This window comes from Oryzias latipes, chromosome 3 (assembly GCF_002234675.1).
Source record: "Oryzias latipes chromosome 3, ASM223467v1".
Taxonomy (NCBI): domain Eukaryota; kingdom Metazoa; phylum Chordata; class Actinopteri; order Beloniformes; family Adrianichthyidae; genus Oryzias; species Oryzias latipes.
In genome coordinates this window covers 32,874,210-32,896,586 of record NC_019861.2, presented here as the reverse complement: position 1 = coordinate 32,896,586, position 22,377 = coordinate 32,874,210, and the positions used below count along the sequence as shown (strand labels likewise).

The following is a 22,377-nucleotide window of genomic DNA, read 5'->3' as shown; positions in this document are numbered from 1 at the left end:
ACTTACAGGCCTTTCTCATCTTTTTAAGGGGGAGAACTTGCACAGTTGGTGGCTGACTAAATACTTTTGCTCCACTGTAGGTGGACTGGGTCTGGACCAGCAGATTTTTCAGATCTTTATACTCCTATCGGACCAAACATTGCTTACTGACAACATCTGGCTCCAACATGGCGGCGTTCAAGTTGTTAAAACAAAAAGGCTGAATTGAGTTCTTTTGGAGCCGGAAGTACAGTAAACCCTTGTTTTTCGCGGGGGTTACTTTCCAGAAAGAACCCGTGATAGGCAAAATCCGTGAAGTAGAAACTTCTATTTTTTTTCCAATTATTATACAATTAAATACTCTATTATACATTGAAAAGAAAGAACAAACCATTTTACAGGCTCAAGCATTTGTTTCACAAATAAAAGTACTTTAGAAACGTTTTTTTCAACAAATAACTTCTGTACTGTACTGTCAAATAATAATTTTAATCATCGATGTACAGATGATGTACGTGAACAGAAGGCTTCAAATCACGGAGATTAGCCCCGCCCACCGTGACCCGAGTAATTGGATTAAACGGGAGAAAATTTAAAATGATTATGAAAAAAATGCAAAGTACAGTCGGAAGTAGCGAAACCGTGAAAAGTAAACCGCGTTATAGCGAGGGATCACTGTACACCTTTTTCCCCCTGTATATGACATCAGTCACTCCGTCCAGCTCCCGTATACAGTCCGTGGACCCAACCAGACCCTTGAGTCCCCTCCTTTAATCTGCACCAGAGTTAACCTGACATTTATCAAAAAAAACTCTGATGTACCATCATAGTGTGAAAGGCACCCCTATTTTTTTTAGCTTTGGGGTATATTTGGACTGTACCATAAGTCCACTGCAGGAGTGTGTGAGCTCTGTGTGGCCCTGTGGTGGAGCGGTTAAATGCAATGAATGCACCATTTCAGCCTGGAGTACAGCCGTCCTGCTACATTCACCTTTTAGCACATACAGAAAACAGCATGGATAAAAGACAGATGGGTCTCTCGTTCCCACCAAAGTTCATTTTCCTGCGCAATGAGAGCTCCTGCGAAAACAAAATGTTGGCTCTCACAATGCGGCCCAGCATGAGGGACGTGAGGAAAGCCAGCCCCGGCTGGTGGAAAAAAAACCTAAAAGTAATGAGCACTCCGAACACAACAAACCCCTGAATGGAGAGCGTGGAAGCTGCCGTTATAAACCGGTCCTGGGTTTTAATGCTCTGTTAATGAAGTGTTGGCACCATTAACACCCCCATCAGGACCCAGAATGACCCCAAACTGTTTTCTGATCTGGACCCGCAGAGTTTCACCGAGCAAAGACCCAGCTACCGGAGCAGAGGCGGGTACACACCACTGCAGGATGTCTTGGGTTGATATTTGGAAATAGCACAATTAATGTAACTAGCATCGATGTATCTGTAGGTATTTAGGAATACAATTTTATATTGCATTGGGGTGTGTTTATATATCAGTGTTTATACATGACAAATGTGTCGTATGTGTGTTTCTTTCTAGCTATTGTGTATTTCCATGTGTGCATATGGGTATGTGTGTACTCATTAGAGAGGGAACATAAGTGGGACATGGGGGTGAGAATTTATGAGATATTTCATATATTTTTTTATTTATCTTGTCCCATCTTTCCCTTTAAAGGGCCTACATCATGCGAAATCAACCTTTTGGAGCTTTTAAGTGTATCATAATAGATTAGATTAGATTAGATTTGCTTTATTGTCCTTGTCCGTTGTACAATGAAATTGAAGCAGCACTATTTCAGTGCAAGAATAGCATGGAATAACGATATATAATATTAAATAATCAGTATATACAATTGTACAGATATATACTGTAGTAAATAACAAGATCAAAGTTAGTGTTGCCTTTCTTCCCTGTAAGTCATATCTGACTTTATTTCTTATATAAAATCAGATAGATGGCTTTATTAATCCCACAATGGGGAAATTTCATTTATTTTTGGCAGCAAAAACGACATTCAGAAATAATCTATATAATATAACATCAAAATAGGGCATCACAAATGACATTCATATTAAATTATTAAAAACTATTATGAAAATTATTATTAAAATTATTATCAAAAATGAGATTCGTATTAAATAAATATTAAATAGTAAATAAATAAATACAGCTGCACAAGTGTAAAAAATGTGGTCAACTGCAAAACATGTGACCAACTGTAAAAAACTTCATTTTTTTCCAAATACAGAAATAAGTAAGTACACACCAAAACAAACAACAGATGTACTGCTTCCTTATATTAGCCATTCTGGAAAAAAAAATGTAGTCTGCATCCCAAATCGATGTGACCTCAACAAAAACGGTGAATAAATATTGTATTGTACGGAGCCCCTAAAGGGCCACTAAAAAACACAAAAAAAACAATTGAAGTAAAAAGTTATTAACTGGTTAGCACCAGTTCATTTTTTTTTCTATGGCCCTTTAGGGGCTCCGTAGTATTGGGTTGTTTCTTTTAAAAAACAAAAACTTTTTCAAGATTTGCTGTAAGAAAACTGTTGCTGAAATGGTCCTTTTTAAATGAAATTTAAAAAATGTGTAACTGAAGAAAAATCAACTTTAAATGATTGTTCATTCCCTCGGACTCTTAAACAGATTCATCCAACATGCGTGTGTGTCTGCCTCCAAACTGCATTTGTCTTTTATGTAAACCAGCTAAAAACAAGCTCTGTTTATCTTATAATTTCTAAGAGAGAGATGCTCTTGCTGGAGTATGTGGGGGATGCAACAGTGATGGGAATAGGAGATTAGCTCCAGGATTCAGGGCCGTCTTCTTCACCCAAAGGAGGATGGAGCTTTTGCTGAAATCACAGAGATCAGTGACAAAGGAAAAAGCAAAAGACTTGATTCTCAGTTCTGGTGCTTCTGAAACTTTTTCATAAAAGTTTGTGGTCCTATTTTCGGCGCTGCGTAAAACCGCTTGATGCTATTAAAACTTTCATCTGCAATAGGACTCTGATGGGTTCATGCGAGACGTTGGCCTGGCAGGTGAACAGTAACATTTAGCAGCTGTTTTCCCACAAATTTTATTTTCAATTCCGTCACTGATTGGAGAAAAAAAACTAGAGGAAGTCAGCTGCCGCTCTCTCTCCTGCTGTGTGAACAGGAAGGCAAAAGTAGAAGCAACTCCTCAATAGATCTTCAATGACATCTTGAAGTCACCCCCCCCCCCCCCCCATATGTTTCCTGCAAACATTGCAACGCTGACGGCCGCAGTGTCAGCTTTTTTAATGTGGGAACGAATATGTTTGCTAAAATATACATCTAGTAGCTGCTGTTCTACGTTCTACAGTTAAGAAAACTGTGGTTTTCTCGAAAACACAACTCTACTCTGTGACTTCCATCTCTAGTATTTTATCTACACATGCTTAGATTAAAATCTATCAAATATAGTGGGGGAAAAATCTGCTTTTTGGGGGAAAATTATCAGGAAACTCCTGTTATGGGATGAAGAACCCTGACTGTTACTTAATAAAAATCTTGAGAAATTAACTGGATTTTTGGCAATATCTTACATTACACAGTGTTGATTGTTTTAAATAATCAATATATAATATAATTTTTTTTTTTTACATATCTGTCAAAACTCATTTATTCAGGTTCCATAAGAGAAAAGTTCTGTTTTTTTTTAAGTTGGTAACATTTCACCTCTTATTCAAAATTAACTCTAAATGTGTTTTTTTTTTCCAATATATTCTGTTTTTAAGCCCTTGACACCTGAACTTATTTCCAGCCACACAAAATAATCACTAATGTTTTTGCTTTTCTGGAGATGCTAAAATGAAGATAAGTGGTTTGATGAATATTTGCATCAATAGGCGCTGGAGGGTTCAGAACATGCTCTTTTCGTGCAGTGTTGCCAAAATAAAAAGGGGTGACCACAAATAAAAGCAAGAAGAGCTTCAGGATTTACAGTTAGTTTGGAAAACTCCTTGTTGTTTCACTTTTTTTCTGAACATAATTGAAGCAGAAGTTTATTTTATAGACCGGCTTTTGTTTCAGTCTGTGTTGCAGGAATGACATCAGTGTCTCTGCGTTGAGACAGGAAAATCTTAGCCCACTCCTGCTCCCATAAAAGCAGCACAATAATGAAATGACTTCACAGCGGGTCTCTAATTAAACCAACAGACCTCTGCCGTGGAGCTAGGAGCAACACTGCATGGAGGTCGGAGTCCTCAGTCTCTCAGTTAACGGGGAAACTCTGCGTCTCCATGGAAGTGTCGTGATGTGGCAGAAGCTCCATGCGGATGAAGGAGTTTAATTATTGCTTTTCAGGCAGGAAAGTCGTCGTCTCGGTCAAAACGCCAAAGGCCACCGCTGGTCCTAGACGCTTGTCGGACTGGGTGATGCGTTAATCACAGAGCGTGTTCCTGCCTCAGGAGCCTGCAGAAACCAGCATCACTTCCCTTCTCCTTGAATCCCTGCTCTGTGGTTTAATCAGAGAACTAGAGCACCGCAGGCTGTCGGGTCTTCAGATTCACGCCAACGTTCTTCTCGTTTCTCAATGCGACTCGACATCAGGAAGATGCAAATTAAAGTCCCACTCTGATGATCTATGTTCAAAGCGTTCCCAATGGTCTTTCAGTTAGGATTATGCCGTTTAACAAATAAAAACAAAACTGTGTTGTAGACATAGCTTCTGCAGAGCGGCAGGAGTTTATTAGAAGCTACATTCACTTTCAAGGAAAAGTCTATGTAAACGCCCGTCAACCCGAATTTCGGGCGTCCGCATTCAGAATGCTGGCTTCGTGCCCGGTCGCAGGCCCTACGTACAAAGCCGTTCTTTGATCGCATGCTGGACGGTTAACCAGTTGAACGTCTTGGCTGCTAAATCGCGACATCGCTGAACCGAGACCAATGAGGGGCTGAGATAGGGGAGTGACGTGTCGCTAGCGTCCCTTTTAAAACACAGAAGTGCCAACCGTTGTAAGGATGGCCATGAAGGAGAAGTTAATAACTGCACTTCTTAGGCCCCACTGGAATTCTATGACACCAAGGTCGTGGGATATGGGAATAGAGCCGTGAAAGACAAAGATTGGAGTCAGATTAGCTGTATTTGCACTGCTTCGGCTTTCCACATCAAGCCTCATCCCACTGTAGGAAGAGGACGAGCGCTAGTAAACAGCAAAAAAACACCACCGGCTGGATGAACGTTCATGAAACCGGTGTGCTGGAACCTTCAGTTGTGGGCGGAGCTGTTGCCGCCAGTAAGTCCACCCCCAATTACCATCACTCCTTAGAGTGAAGACAACCTCAAGCTAAGACAATGGGTGCAAAAAAAATGTCGAGAAATATTGGGCCTGTCCAGCCGTTTTGCTAATAGTTAATAGAAATGCAATGTTTAGCTTGATTTTCTTAATAAATGTCCTCCATCATGAGAAAAAGGCCACGATAAGATGTTAAAAAAACTCCATTTTCACTTTAATTGCTGCTTCTTTTATGTAGCTCCACCGCGTTGAACACAACTCGCCATCGCCTCTCCATGCATCAAAGGAGGTCCTGATTCAGGAGCTGGCATGTGAGGAGGATGGCAGCATAAACAGGGAAGTATTTAACACTTCAACTAGTAAACAAGCGCGATCGCTCTCCTCCTCCCTCGGGGAGCAGGTCCACCTCACAGCCTGCCTGTTTGCCATGCATATGTTCCCCCAAGAAGTTTCACAAAACCTCTATTTACAGGAACTTCAAAGAATGTCCAGATTTGCCAAAGGGAGGAAAACTATCTTCTATCATCCTGCCTAATTGCGCCGGCAGCAAACAAGCTTCTCTTTCCCTGATGATGGATACCATGCAAATAAAGTGCTGGAAGGAGGGAGGACGATGCAGCAAAGGGAGGGAAACAGACAGAAAGGGGAAAAAGTGAAGCTAGAGGGAAGGTAGAGCTTCAAAAATGGGGCGTTAATGTCTGTCATCACTTTGAACGTTTTCAGCAATGAGACAGAAACTCTTTCATCTTGCAGGAAATCATCAATTTCAGGATGGCCGTTTCTGCGGCGACGGGATCAAAACATCGTTCTCTCCCTCCCACCGGAGACAGTGGTGTCTTTATTCGGCCGAGGTTGATGGGTGGGGCGGGTGGGCCAGTGGTCCGTGCACGGTGGCAGCAGCAGCTTGAGGCCTCATTGATTCGCTGTTGGGCTGGCTGGCGCTGGGATCGTGGTGGGGTCACTCCAATTAGAGATGGAGCCGGGGTCTTTAATGAGCAGGGAGGGGAGGGGGGGATGAAAGGGTTGCCAATTACTCTGGGCTGCTTTGTACTGATAACGACCTGGTGCTGTAAAGAGCCAGGCTGATTAACCTTCAACAACTCTACCATTGTTCATTCTGTCCATGAAGAAAAAACTCTTAGCGGGGGGAGGTTGAGAAGAATTGTCCTCGACGTCCGAGCTGTTTTTCAAAATTGGCTGTTTTTGCACTTTAAGTGTTGGCCTCTTAATTGGGGTTTTTTTGGGGTCGGCGGTGCGGCGTTAAAGGGGACGTGCATGCAGATGGCCTTCTGACTTCACCAGCTTTTGGAGCGGGAGGCGCCAAGAGTGGAGAGGCTGCCCTCACTCTGCAGATAGATGGGAGGAGGGTTGGGTGGCACGCCGGTCACATCAACAAATTAGATCTGTGGCTTTTCGCCATTGACCGTATGTCAAAACTGGATGGAGTGACCCCTCCCTCTTGGCGTTCCAAACAGAAAGTACCTGCTGTCTCTAAGAAGTCAAATTCCCATAGACTTCTTGGAGAAATAAACAGCTCTTACTCAGTCCATTTATCAGAAAAAAACTTTTTGTATGGCTAAAAATATTTTTTTCATATTTTTTCTTTATCAGTAGTTACTTCAGTTATAAAATGGCCAATCAGATGCCTCGATAAAAGTAGGTGGTGCCTGCTGTCCCCCATGTCCAAGATTACAACGTTGATTGACAGATTCTCCCACTTGTAAGTGGACTGTCAATAAGCTCACTCCTGACTGGCGAGAGTTGTTGCCATAGAAACGACGGCCCAGACCGGCTCGGACCAATCGCTTCTTAATGATAGCCGTCTAGCTTCAACATGGCGGCATCCGTATTGCGTGGCCAGAAGTGACAGAAATACACTTTTTTTTTTAATGGATAATGTCACACTCACTCGGTCCACTTCTTGGTTACAGTCAATGAAAGTCACCTATAGAAAATGACTTAGTTCTGGCTCCAATGACATTGAGTCAGTTCAGTCGCAAAATAAGCAGTAATTGGACCAAGTCGATCTGGGTCCTCATTTCTATGGCAACCACTCTCACCAATCAGGAGTGAGTTTGGTGGAAGTCTACGCCCCTACCACCCTACCACTTGAACGTGCGCCAGCAAGATGTGGAAAAAAATGTGGATTATCTAGAACATGTTTAAAAAAAAGGTATCAGAGAAATAATGGTTATTCTGACCAATAGAATGACTGAGTAACAGCTGTTTATTTGTCTATAGAAGTCTATGGGATTTTGCAGGTGATTCCTGTTTGAAACGCAAGGAGGGAGGGGTCCCTCAGTCCACTTCTCATTTACAGTCGATGCTTCTCACACCCTTTGTTTCTGAAGTTTCACCCAATGTTATCACATATGTGGTCTTAAATGTGTATTATGATGCTGTTCTGACCACAACTTGTGCTTCTTATTCTGGAAAAAGCTGTTACTCATCAACACGAGCAGGCCTTTATTGGATCTTTATTCTGCTTCATTTATTTCCAAACCTTGAATCTGTTGATGATTACAAATCAAGAGCTTGAATGTTTTTTTTTGTGGCTTTATTGCCCCTAACGTGAACTGTTTTTATTTATTTATTTTTGCATAGTTTCTTAGATATAATTGATCTCTGCGGTGTTTCGGAAACATGTCTGGTTTCACGCATGTGTTCAATCACAGAAAACGCTGAAAAAACAGTTTCATTTTTATAAATAAATAGATAAAATAGCTTCAGGGTTTTATCTCTTTGCTGCAACTGCTGCCAGAAATTTACAGTGCAAACCCAAGAGGGAGTTTCCTGAATGACTCTCCGTTTCCTCAAATGAGTTTCTGAGTCCAATTCTGTGCAGCAATCTTTTCTTGTAATTTTACGTCATTGCAGCAGAATTATACTCATCTGAGAGCGTTCTCTGTTTGGCTTCATTTAGGTGAAAATGTTAGAAATGTGGGCTGTGGGTAAAGAGTTCTTCACGGTCACAAGAACCATGAACGTGACCCTGAATGAATTTATGTGGAGCTCCAGTCACAATTGACAATAATCAATTTAATGAGATTAACCCTTGTGCTATCCAAGGCACTTTAACGTTGGGAGTTGGGTCATCTAGACCCACTAGACAGTGGTCTGAACCTTTTTTCATCAATGATTTGTGATCTTCACTGGTGTCCATGGGTTACATGAAATCTTTCCACCTTTATCCACCTTTGTCATGGTAGGGAGAACACGTCAATGTAAGGTTGGGGTCATCTGGACCCCACAAGATAGCACAAGGGTTAAGTGACATTTTGTTCATTTTTGCAAATTCCAACACTTCACTTTTTTTTCTTAAACTGATACAAATCAGGAAGTATCAAACATTGTAGTTCCTCTAAAGACCACCGGGGGCTGGTGTGGGAAACATTTCCCTTTGACTCCCACGCTAAAAGTATGGAGAGAAATTAGACTCAGATGGATTTGTGCGTGCGTAATTCTTGATTTGTGCGTAAATTAGGATTTGTGTATGCATATTCTTGCTTTGTGCGTGCGTAAATTAGGATTTGTGCATAAACTTCAGGGTCTTGTGACCCTGAAGAAGGGAAGGCTGATAGGAAAATTCTAATGACCGAGCATTCCACTGGTATTTAAACGCAGCACTTACGGAAGAATTTGTGAGACGTGAAAACAGTCTCACGGTAGATCCGTGCGTAACTTTGGCTTCGTGTGTGCGTAAGAAGGGATTCGTGCGTGTTTTTTAAAGATGTGTGTGTGTAAGTAGTTTCAAGCTTTTGTAATCTTAATTTGTGCATACGTAAATTGCATTTTGTATTTTTTTCATTTTATATTTTTTAATTTATACACAAAACGTATTATGTGAGTAACAAATCACGCACAAATCCAAATTTACGCACAAATCCTAATTTACGCACAAAGCAAGAATATGCATACACAAATCCTAATTTACGCACAAATCAAGAATTACGCACGCACAAATCCGACTGAGTCTAATTTCTCTCCATATAAAAGGCACTGAAAATGTTTTTTGTACAATTACCGGTGTAAACGGTGTAAAGCTTGTTGAGACAACCTAGTAGGGATGTTGGGCTGTACAGATCCTACTTAGATAAATGGAAAAGAAATGTACATTTTACATCTTGGTGGCCCAAAACTCTCACTTTTTTTACTCTTTCAGCCATTTTTGGTCTGTTGTTGAGGAGGGCGGAGCAAATCCAATCGGTGACAACAGAGATCGTCTATCTATATGTCGATGTTTTCCTATAAATATTTGTCTCTGGGAAGTTTTCACTGGTTTTATGGGTCACAGGTTTTTTCATGATTGTATTTACAGAATTTTAAAAGGCAGAGTTAAAAGGCAGAGTTATTGTCCGTCTGTTTTATTCATTCGCAGTTGGACAGAAGAAGCTGAAAGAGTTTTCTTCATCCTGAAGACAAATCCAGCTCTGCTTTAGATGGATGGATGGATGGATAAACTTAATTGTCTTTTCAATAAACAGAAATTCATCCTTCAACATGGCAAAACACATTCAAATTAAATTGAATGAATGAAATTTGTAATAAAATTATTCAAATAGCTGGATAACTGCAGCTACATACAGTTTAAAACAAGCGCTATGGGCTGCATAAAGGATTTTGTTGGTAGATGTTTTTGTTTATGGTGATTTCAGCTGAAATGATCAAAATACTTTTCATATAATTTTTGTGTGTGATCCAAAGCACAACAAATAGTTGTTCATCATCCAGCGTGCAGATTAACATTTTTTATTCACAGAAAATGACATTTATTTCTATTTTTATAAAAGGTAAAGTTTGAGTTCCTTGAGTCGGTCCGAAGGCGGCCAAAGTCAAAGCGGCTTTTTCATGAACCTCGTTTTGCGGTTACACCAACGACACGAAGACACAAAGTGGTCCGTGTTTATCACTGACAGTGATAAAACTTTCGCTTTCATCAAGTCAGACGTGGAAATGGGAGTCCGCCAGCATGCACACAGAAATCCAGAGGAATTGGTTTTTATGGATGAGGGGGGAGGTGGGGGGTATTTACGCCTCCTGATGAAGATTAAAGGTCAAATAAAAATACATTACTATTTACTTTTTATACACAAAGCTTCGTGTCGTTTTAATAAATCTAGAAAAGTTCAAATGGTGAAACTGAAAGGATCTAGATACATGTTATGAATGTAAACTTTTTTTTATTTGATGACTAAAAAAGTGCTTTTGGATTCGTGACGGCTCCTTCATGCTGCTGTACTAAAACAAAAACCAATAATTGATTTGACTTTTCAGGATAAACGATTGCAAATGTGCAGCACTTCTTTTGTTTGTTTATTAATTCTGAACGGTGCAAAAGCTCGGCCAGGGATTTTGCATGCCGTCAGTTTTGCATGTTGAAATGACGAAACAGATCTCGCACAAATGCAGGAGGATTTGCATCGCGAGCAATATGCAAAATGTGTTTGTTTGTATCCTTTTTAGTGTGGAAGTTCATCATCAGGAAAAGCAAATTTTAGTTTACTCTTTGCTGTTTCATGCATGGAGTAAAGGCTTACCGAACTACAATAAGTCAGAAACTAAATTTTTTGATTTTGTTACCATTTAAAAAAAAAAAAGTTAAATTTACTAAATTCAATAGCATTTTACCAGAGGTAGAGTAGAATTGGTCAGTAATCACAGTATGCTGCAATTGTTTTAACATTTTTAACTTTTCTGCAAAATAAAAAAAACTGTTAAAAATTGCCCCCAAATTATTCAAATGCCATGAATATTTCTAAAGAAGTCCATCACAGTTTGTAGAGTATTTTAATTCTGTTTAAACATTGTTTTTAATCTATCAGTTGATGCTAAATCTTGTTAGTTTTGTTCCGTTCCTGCATCGATATCGACCAGAGGCGGTCCTGACCGAAACACTGGACTCCCCCAGCCCCCCTTTGGGGCCGCCCACATGTCCATTGGTTTAACTGCCTCTGACATCGACACAAACCTTGCTGTTATTGCCCTTAATGCCCACTTTTCTTACAGTCCCGCCTAGATCATCTTTTGATCTGTTGTCAGACCGTTCCTAGTGGTCTTTTTATCGTGATCATGACGTTTTTTGTCCAAAAGCTGTGTGATTTTTTTAGGGCATAGTTTCTGCATAGTAGCAGGAGTTCATTAGAATTAGCTATCACGCCGTACAGTTTGGAGCCAGATAAACGCTCAGAAAGAGGGAAACAAAGACGTTTATGGATCTATTTGTCTGCAAAGATGCATCAGAATGGGGCAGAGGGCGGGGGGGGGGGGGGGGTGGCTAGTTTCTACGATCTTTTTCAGACTGCATTTTTTGTCTGCTCCTGATTCCCAATGATTTGAATACGGCTTAATTATTAATATAAAGCTTAACTTCCCAATGTACTTCTTCGATCATCGGAAAAACGAGACGTTAAAGAAACACCCAAACCAGCCTCTGTCATCCCCTAGGCAACCACCAGCCTCTGTCATCCCCTAGGCAACCACTAGACAGCCTGGGTTTTTGATCACAGAGGGGTAGAAAGTTTTTTTTTTTGTTTTTTTTTACCTCCCCTCCCTTAAAATATTTAGCCTTGCCATCAAATCATCCACAGTGCTGAACGTACCAGCCGCTGTGACTCCAAATCCCACATGTCAGAAGTCTCTCTCCACGACGGAGGAAGGTCTGACCTGACCTGACATTTTCCTCTGAGACCTGCTCAGAAGACGGCAAAGCAGGAATTAATTATACATGCAGGGCAAAATGGATGATAGGAAATCTCGGCTTTTAAATAATCGCTTGAATGGAACAAGATCTTAACAAGCTAAGGAGAGCCTCGGGGTGAAAGCAGAAGGGCTTTAGATGCATTTGAAATCAAAAGAGGATTTTATTTTTCTCCCATTCAATTTTATTGATGCGACAGTCTCTCAACTGTATTACGCTTTAAAGAAGATAGAATTCCTGTAAATCAGCAGAAGGGGCCAATAATGTTCATTTGATGGGGAGAAATGCTGGAAATAATCCAGAGAGGGTTGGGATAAACTCAGGCTCCGTCTCACCCGCTGCCTCCTCCCAGGTCAGACCAGATTAGGATCGTGCTAAGGAGCTCAGGGGGGGGCAGAAGCAGTGAGGAGGCAGCGGGGCAGGTGGGCACTTCTGCAGACGAGGAGGAACTCCGGATTGCACTGGCTCCTGCTCTGATGTAACTCTACTGGTCAGACTTTTCTTTAGTTTACGTTGTCTTTCTGAAACTGTCAGAACCCTAAAGCTTTTTGTAGTTGGGTCAAGCTGGAATGTGGGGGCCTTCAGGAGAAATAGGTCAAGTTCAGTTTTTGATCTCTGGTTTGCCTTGAAAGAAACATCTGTGACCCTGAATCGCTGACAGGAGACCTTAGCAGACGCCAGACGATCAGATGGTTTCGGCCAGTTTGCAGGTTTCTGTTCAAATCTGTCGTTTGACGGACAATTTCTTCACGTTGGCAGACTCACGTCAGTGAAAGAGGACAGAATTGAGTTCAGATTATTCCATATTGTTACTAAAATCTTTTTAATGGGCCTACAAACACAAGCAGTTGATGTCAGTGATCGGATACCTTCCAGCTTTTGAAAGAAAACGTTTTATTTGACGATTTCTGGGAAAACACTGTGACGTTTTTCTCAGTTTTCTCTGTATTTGAATACATCAGGCAGTGATTTCTGTGTCGATGCTGATGTATGTGTTAAATAATCACGGAGGGATTTGGTTTCTCTTCGTTTCAGGGCGCCATGGCGAGCTGATGCCAGAGGAGCAGCGGCTGATAGCGGGGAGATGTGTTAAGGATCGTCTCTTCAGCTCTTTTGCTGCCTTGAATCCACTCCAACTCCTTCATCAGCTGTTAGAGAAGCGTGTCTGTGGCGATGGGGAGGAAGAAGATTCAGATCACGCGGATTGTAGACGAGAGGAACCGACAGGTCAGTGTCTCCTCCTCCGAGCGCCTCGTCTTCACCTTTGAGACTCCATTGTTTTAGACTCGTGTTGCGTCTCGCTGGGTTTCGACGGTTGGTTTAGCAAAAGAAGATTTCTCCAGGAAGTTTCCAGAATTTTTGTCGACTCCTTAGTCACACAAGTTCCTGAATTGCAGGAATTTTGATGATCAAATTGAAACTTCTTTTGAAAATCGTGAGTTTTTTTCTCATTCAGTCAGAGTCCTACCCATAATATTCGTCACATTTCTTGTTATTATAGGTCAGGTTAAGCTTAAGATACCAATTTACTGAGATAAAATGACCTTTTTCTTTGAAAATACAACTACTCCGCACGTGTAATAAGAAAATAAATCATGAGTTATCATATATACCGTATTTCCACGACCAGAGGGCGCACCGGGTTAAAGGGCGCGGTCTCAGTTATTGGTCATTTTTCAGTATTTGACACATACAACGGTTGCGGCGGTGGTTAAGGCGCGGGCACGTTAACGCAACATATCTGTAAAACATGCATGCTAGTGCAAAGAACCAGTCTCTGTTTTTTTTGGAGGGAAACCTTTTTTTTAAATTAGTGTTCTCCCTAACTGAGTAACACAAACTAAATGTGGGCTCACACACTCACTTAGCGGAGTGTCTACCCCCTCATTTGGCAAACAGGGGAGCGCGACACACGGGAACTGAGCGCACACACATACACACTCACTGTGGAAAAAAGCAGAGTTGGTTCTCATGCCGTCTTCTACTACTCCTCTGCCCAAGTCCCACAACTACACATTAGGCGCACCGCCTCATAGGGCGCCCCCTACAGTTTGGAGAAAATTTGACTTTTAAGTGCGCCTTATGGTCGTGAAAATACGGTAATGTGTTTACAGAAGTCCTTCTAACCCACTGATAATCTGCCGGTTATCTTGTATATTTTGTGAGGAAAATCTTGTCTTTGTGGTTGGTGTTTTATAAAACTAGATGGTGATTTCTTCGAAACACTGGTGTCCATGGATTACACGAAATCCTCTTCACCTTTGTCATGGTAGGAATAACACGTCAATGTAAGGGTGGGGTCATCTGGACCCCACAAGATGGCACAAGGGATAAACAAATCATTTTAATAATAATAATAATGGATTAGATTTATCCGCGCTTTTCCAGACGCTCAAAGCGCTGCCGACTTGCTGGTTTTGGGCCGTGGCTGTAGGACTCATCTTGCGGGTTTTGGTGTTTGTGGACCGCTGGTTCTGGGGCTGAGCCTCCCTCAGCATGTAGCACTTTCACAGAGCGGCTGCTGTCCTGCTGGACACGTCTGGAGGTTTATTACAGCTCTGCAGAAGTCCGCTGAAGTTCTGCCGAAGAGCCCAGCAGAACATGCCGGTTCCGTTGCCTCTGGAGCGGGTCTCTGCAGACGGCTTCTCCCGGCCTGTTTGGCCGTTCAGAGTTGACCGAGCAGAACCGCTGCACAGGCAGTAATTTGGGCTTGGCTGGGCTCGGACAGCACCCTGTGATTAGCAGGGTGGGTCAGCGTTGGGGACACACAGTGGCCTTCTCTCCTCGTTCAGCCACACTGCTGCCCGCTGGAATCCCGCGCTGTCTGTGTCTCCTCTAAATATACCCCCCCCCCCCCCCCCCCCCCCCCAACAGCACGACAAATACCAGCCTGTCTGGAAGGAAAGGCGCACGCTCTGGAACTAGGGATGTGGCTGGAAAGCAAAAATATCTGGGAAAGTGTTTGTATTTGATGTTTGGTTCAGATAGACACTGCTTCAGCTGTCCGGTGTGGTATTTATAGAGTCACAGACTCTATTTTTGGAAGTTGGTTTGTGGTTTTGTTTCATCTGTCAAACTCACTGACTGTTTTTTAGCTGTTTCTTTTTATTTTTTTTAAAATGATTCTGCAAAATATACAAAAGAGCAGAGAAGCGATTGCAAAGCAGGGAACAGAAAAGGTGGATTTACAGAAACAAATGGTGCTCCTGAAGCTCCGGTCAGCACGACCCACTCTGATGAAAATGATGTTTTTATTATCCTCTTATGGCATTTTCCTGATGATGGAGGACATTTATCAAGAAAAGTGAGCCTGAAGATGCATTTCTGAGAGGGTTTATTAGTTCAAATCGTTGTGAATCAGGGGCAGGCGAAAAAATAAGGAAAAAGATGTGACGCAGAAAATCCGCTGGACGGGCCTGGAGCTCCCAGCTCCGCTCATTTCTGATTCTGATCCACGTATAGATCCGTGTACGTCTTTGTTTTCCTCATCTGAGCTGATCTAAACTATACGGCTGGAAAGCTCCAATATTGCTCACCATTTTTGTTGCAACGGTAATGATAGGTTGGGGGGGTGTGAGGGGCTGTAAGCTAGCTGGAGAGCTCTCAGTTATGGGTGACGGGAAAGGGGGAGCGTGGTTGCTCTATGCCAACATTCCTACCTAAAAGTCAGAGGAGAATAATTAATGAGCTGCTGCCGCTCTGCAAAAACTATGGCTGTGTCCAAATTCCTTCAGTACTCACTATATAGTGCGTTTCCCATTTTTTAGTGCTGTCCAAATCTACAATTCCAAAACAGAGAAATTTCCTCTGCGAAAAACCCGTATGCATCTATGCTCACTAGATTGGCGAATATAGACCACAATGCATTGCGTTTGCGGAACAATTTGTATTTAGATGTAGAGTTTAAATGAGCCATCAACGTTTTCATCTTCAGAACTCAGTGGATTCAAAAATGGTCGTTGCAAAACGCTCACATCAAGTAGATTTTCACTTTGTGAAATCGACGACGTCATATTCGCCGTTTAAAAAAAAAAAAAAAAAGAAAAAGTAGCGAGCATGGTGTCTGAATTGCTTTTAAAATCCAGGGCACTAGATAGTTTTTTAGTAGTTAAGGGTTAGGGTGGTTTTAACACAGCTGTTGTCCTAGAAAACAACTTTTTTTTCTTTTCTTTTTATTCATTCATTCATTTTCTTAACCATTTTATCCCTTTCGGGGTCACGGGGCTGCCGGAGCCTATCCCGGCCACTTGTGGGCGAAGGCAGGGGACACCCTGAACAAGTCGCCAGTTTGTTGCAGGGTAGAATGTCCTCACTCACACACCCATTCACTCCCGCACTCACACCTATGGTCAATTTACAGTTGCCAATTAACCTATGAAGTATGTTTTTGGATGGTGAGAGGAAGCCGGAGACCCCGGAGAGAAACCACGCATGCACGGGGAGAACATGCAAACTCCACACAGTTTTAATTAAGCCTAAAATAATTATATATAAAAGAGCACTGGGGACTCTTTTACAATAGTATTTAGGTTAAAACACTGAAAAAAACAGACTTTTTTTATTAAAAGAACATCTATATAAAAAAACAAGCGTTGGCTTTGAATCTTCTCATTATGCATTTTTATGAGTAGCCTCGTCATTTTTATCATTAAAACATGACTTCTGATGATCTAGTCGTTCTGTGTTTATGTTTTATTTACTGATCAAAATCAACAGCTTTGACAAATGTCAGGAATCTCTGAGGTTAATACAGTCAAATAAGTTTAAATTGTGTCTGTCTGTCGCTCAACTTTTTATTGCTTTATTGTTTTTTACTAAAGTTAGTGCAAAATCCTGGCTGTTGGCCCCTATACAAAGAAATCAGTCAGAGAGTTTTAAAAATGGATTGTTCCTCCATTTCGGCGCTTTAGCATCAGCCTAGCCGTAATATTATGCTGCTCTTAATCTTTGTTTTAGTTTGTTTTTATTTTTTTCTCCATGTGTGCAGCACTTTGGTCCTTCTTGACATGTGATGGAAGGTGCTTCATACATAAAGAAATGATGAGGATGATGATGAAGATGACGATGAATTTTGAAATCCAGCTGCAGTTTCTGATCTCAGCGCCTGTGCAATTTGTCAATTGTTTTTATTTTTACTCTGCCGTTGCGTCTAATTAACTTCTATTATGACTTTATGCTTATCGTGCTGGCTGGATCGAGCAGCTGCTTCAGCCAAACTGCTCCCTGAACAAGAGAGCTGCTGCAGGGAATCCTGCAAAACCCGTGAAATCCTGAACACCTGACGCGCCGAAGGCAAACTCTGGACCGATTCTGCAGAACAGGAGGATGCAGATGATTCACTGCGGGGAGTTTGAGAGCGTGTGATCGGCGGTGTGTGGGCGGACGCTTCCACAGAGTCCATGGAAGTTTTACAGGAACATGCCGGCGTCAGGAATGACTGAGATCTGTGTAATGCTGTGGTGGAGTGACCGCACACGCCATGGGCATTGTTTGATTCCTACAAATCGCCCTCCCTGAATACTTAAAAGCTGAACGTCTTGAACTTGTAATGCTTGAGGGAGGAAGGAGACGTTACTCACATCACAGGTCCCCCTCCCTGTTCATCAGATACTATAGAGCCGTGAGAGAATTTCAAGTCAGACAAAAATAAATGATAATGTCACACACAAGTTTATTCTCAAAATGTCAGAGGAATATTTGACCTTCAATAAAAGTCAAAAAGCCGCTGATTCTTCATGTTGCTTTGAAAAACTGTCAAGCGACTGAACGGATTGCACTTTATTTCTAAGTTTTATTTCTGATAAAATTCTGTATTTTATGGTCTAAAATGAGTCCTGTTTGGTTGTGAAAAGGTGTTTTCACATATTTCAGCTCAACATAAATCAGTGGTCATTCCCTCCTCTATCACTGCTCTGCCCTCTCTGCAATCAACTATATCAAAAGCTGCATTTCCGAGACACAGACAAGCAAAACTTGATCGAACAAAACTTAGATTCACAGCAGATATGCATTCAGATTTCTGCCTTGGCGCCCATCATCATCCGTCAAAGGACACGTCGGCGTCTTCTTCAGGCCGTGGAGCGGGGAGCGGATGAAACCATTTTGGGAAATGCCGTTTGGTGATTTTCACAGGAGCTGTGGATCCAACATTTCCACATGACACGCCCAACTTTTGATGAGCTGTGTGACGCTGTGGGACCTCTGGTGGCGCCCGCCATTCAGCGCCCAAGTTCGCCAATGATGTCTGGTTGTTGGTTGCTGACTCGTTTCTCCTCCTCCTCCAAGTGCGAAAACGTTTTCGATAAAGTTTTTTCTAAATTGATGAGTTTCTTTTAGTCTAATTTGTTATCGGACATGCAATGTGCGCAATTTCACAGTCAATGGAAACGCAGCTGTTGAGACCTGTTAAACCTCCCTTTTATTTGACCCTGCTTACCATTCTGATCCTGATCCTGATCCCGCCAAGTCTCTTCCTGAAGGACTTCCTTCCCTTCCAGTTCTTCCTGAAAGCTGTGACCAGCCTCAGGATCCAGTCAACTCTGCCCCTTTAGTGAGGATTTTCCTGACCCGTTCCTTCCCACCCAACTTCTATTCATTGCCACTTTTATCAGAATAAACCTGTTCTCTTCCTATTTGGGGTCTCCTTTCTCTAACTCTCACAGCAAAGGTCAAATCTCCTACAGCAGAAGCGACTTGGATGGCTGAAACGTTTCAATAAAAGAAGGCTTTGGCCGAATACGAATTCTCCCCCCCAGGCGGAAAGTTATGGGAAAGTAGTGTCTTCAAGTTCAGACAACACTAAGCATAGATGACATCATCAATAGTTGTCAACGCTCGGAAAATACATAACAAGATCAGTCTTACATTTAAATGTAAACTCCTGTGCTTTTGGTTGATCTTGAACCCTTTTACAGATGAACTGTTAAAAAATATGAACACCCTAACAAATCAGCACTGGGCCTACACCTGAACTCTAATCCAAAACTGCTAGATCCAGTCTAAATCCCCGACCCCAATACACTTTAAAGATGTGAATCGATTTGGCTTAAACAGGACAAAAAAGATTTTCTGAAAGATGTTGACGTTGTCTTGAAGTTGAATCTTGGTATAGACTTAAAGCCCAAATCCCCCACCCTTCCATTTGTTGGGACTTTGGAGCTTTGATGGTGTTCAAACTTGTATTTAGTCCAGTGGTTTAGACTGGATGGTTGTGGAGGTGTAGTCCCAGTCCTGATGTGTTAGGGTGTTCATATTTAACACTTCATTGGTAAAAGGGTTCAAGATCAACCAAAACAGTCTCCGGTATCATTTGCTTTATAGAATTCATTCTGGTGAAAAAATAAAAAAGGTTTAGCAGGTGGTCAAACATTTTTCTTTGCTTTTTGCAGGTGACCTTCATGAAGAGGAAGTTCGGCCTGATGAAGAAGGCGTACGAGCTGAGCGTGCTGTGCGACTGTGAAATCGCTCTCATCATCTTCAACGGCTCCAACAAGCTGTTCCAGTACGCCAGTACGGACATGGACAAGGTGCTGCTGAAGTACACCGAGTACAACGAGCCGCACGAGAGCCGGACCAACTCTGACATCGTAGAGGTGAGACCGCGAGGCGGCTGCGCCGGCTTTGACGTGGAAAACATCACCGAAACCCGCATTCCTGTCGGCGGAAGTCATTTGTGTGTCACGGGGAAGGAAGTAAGGAGCTTGTTTTAACTATGGTGATTTCCTAGAAAGCAGAAGTGGTGTCTCTTCATGCAGCGTAAAGATGTGAACTACACTGACCGCTAGACTGAAACCCCCACACTAACAAAACTAACCAAACAAAAAACCTAAATTTGGAAACAGAAGAAGACTTCAAAATAAAAACCAGCAGTCTTTACTCCAAGTATGGATTTACTGTGACCGTTGCACCCACAGACAAAGAATAATAATGCAGAATAATGTTTTTTTTTTACCATCCCTCCTTAAGTTGGCCCCTTTTTTTTTGTTCTTCCACTTTGACGGTAATGGGTTAAGAGAAAATTCACATTTTTATGCTTCCTACATGAACTCTAGTGTGTAAATAATGTTTAAAGTAGTTGCAGATACTGTACAGAGGGTGTAATAAACGTATTATCTGACATTAAAGCGGTCCACGGGACCACTGCTATGACTAACTTCTTCTGCTGGATGTCAGATCTTCAGCATTCCCAAACAAATCTTTACCCTCACACAAAAAAAGGAAAAACATCAGCTACAACTGCCAAACTGAATAGCTGAGGTTCAGGCTGTTAGATGAGTGTCATTAAAAAGCCTGCGTCGCCGCTAAAGAGTCTGCCTCCAGAAACCACAAGCAGACACCTGTGTCAGCGCTGCCATCATGCAGGCTTCATTTGTTTATGTCCACAGACGGGAGGAGGGCAGACCGGACGGCTGCCATGCACCCTGTTTGCATGTTGGTCTGTCCGCCGGCAACATGAGAGCGCTCGGTTTGAATATGTTTGTGGAGCCAAAGCCCCGGCTCCAACAGACACTTCAGGAGGCATCTCACCTTTTGTGTTGTTGTTGATTGATCATATTACTGTTGGAGCTAAATATCCCGATATAAACCAAATAACTATATTTGTCAAATTTAGACAAACGTGAAATCATCAGCAGGTTGTTTAATTTACAGTTTGATCTTCTCCACGGTTACTCACATCATGACCACAAACATAAATATAGTTTATTGGAATTATTTGTGAAAGGCCGACACAAAGTGGGACACAATTGGGGAAGTAGAAAGAAAATTATGCTAGAGTTGTTTGTTATTTTTTTTATCAGCCCTCTTTTCTCTGACTGCATCCAATTGACTTCAGAAGTTGCCTGATGATTGATGACTGATCAAATGTTGAATTTAGTGGCTACATAGAGTCCACTTGTGTGTCATTTCACCTCGGTACAAATGAAGCTGTTTTGTGACGGTCTCTGTGGTTTGTCAAGAGAAAAGTGGGGAGAAAACAGCATCATGGAGTCCAAGAAACACACCAGACCAGGTCAGGGCTAAAGTCGTGGAGCTTCGAACATCTCATGAACTACTGTTCAGTCCATCATCCGCAAATGCAAAGAGTATGGCACGACTGCAAACCTTCCTAGACACGGCCGTCCACCTAAACTAAGTAGAGCACCGGTCAGAGATGCAGCCAAGAGGCCCGTGGTGACTCAGGTGAGGGAATCTGTCCAGAGGACAACAATCAGTCATGCACTGCACAAATCTCGACTTTACAGAGGAGTGGCAAGAAGAAAGCCATTGTTTGCAGTGTGCCATAAGCCATGTGAGTGACCCGGCAAACGTGGAAGAAGGTGCTCCGGTCAGATGAGACCGAAATTGAACATTTTGGCCTGAATGCAAAGCGCTATGTGTGGCGGAGGTACAGGCAACCTGGTTGGTTGGTTTAAATTATTCATTTATTATGAAAACTATGCCCAAACCATCAGCCTACCACTACCGTGTTTGACTGCTTTTCTCTTTTTGAAATGCAGTTTTAGTTTGACTTGTACATCTTCTGAAAAAATTCATCTTTTGTCTCATGAGTCCACAGAATGTTTGGCTGAAAGTTTGGATGATAATCCAGAATATTTGGTTCAATGTGAGACGAGTCTTTGTGTTGGTTTTCTACTTGAACTTTCACTTTTTTCATTTCCTGAAGCTTTTGGTCCAGTGAGGCGTCCCCCTCTTTCCATCTTCTTCTTTTTCTTTTTTGACTTCCTGGATGAGACACCATTTTCATAAAAACATTATAATTTGCAACGATGCTTTTCTCTGTACCACCTAAAGCAGCCAAAGCCGCTCTCGTCTGAACCGTTGCTCTAACCTGAAACAAACGACACCTCGCCATCTAAAACGGCTCCAAAAAAGCAGACCGCTCAGCGCGTCCTGCTGACACCGATGACTTCTGTCGTAACACCGAGAAAAGCTTTTGCCCCGCCGAGTTGGGTAACAGCACCAACAGAGCACGCAGGTCAGGAGCAGCGATCTCAGCCGGCCAGTCAGATGTTTGGAGGCCGTTGCTGCTTTTGTGTTACTGGTTGGGCATCTGTTCTCCATTTCCGCAAAGCAAACGCTTAAAGGCCCGTACACACCGGGACGAATATTCGCCAGGCGTTATTCGCCAGCGTTTTTCGCCACGTTTTTTGTGTTCACACCCAGGCGATTTTCGCTGACGATGAGTGGAGTGAACATGCAATTTCATTCCCTGACATTAGATGGCGCTTAATGTAAAACAGAAATACTCCTGTACACAAGGTGGCGCTGCGCAACTTTACGCTTCTGAAAGTCGCTTTTCACTCAGAAGAAGAGAGCAAGTATTTACACGCTTGTCAGAATCAAACAAAGAAAACATGAATATTTCAAGCACCAGTAGCTCCAACTGGTGCTTGGTTCGGGGATATTTTAGAATGTCCGTCATT

The 22,377-nt window shown here is 42.2% G+C and overlaps 1 protein-coding gene across 2 annotated transcripts in view; it reads left to right on the top strand.

The window, feature by feature from the left end:
• The window catches only part of LOC101165294 (myocyte-specific enhancer factor 2A-like), a 44,048-nt gene that overhangs the window by 6,305 nt on the left and 15,366 nt on the right, over positions 1–22,377 (top strand). For both annotated transcript variants that reach the window (XM_020700728.2, XM_004067525.4), the window contains exons 3-4: positions 12,989–13,180; positions 19,342–19,545. In XM_020700728.2, the coding sequence (XP_020556387.1) occupies positions 13,127–13,180; positions 19,342–19,545 (258 nt within the window). In that variant the 5' untranslated portion in view covers positions 12,989–13,126. The remainder of the gene's footprint in view (positions 1–12,988; positions 13,181–19,341; positions 19,546–22,377) is intronic.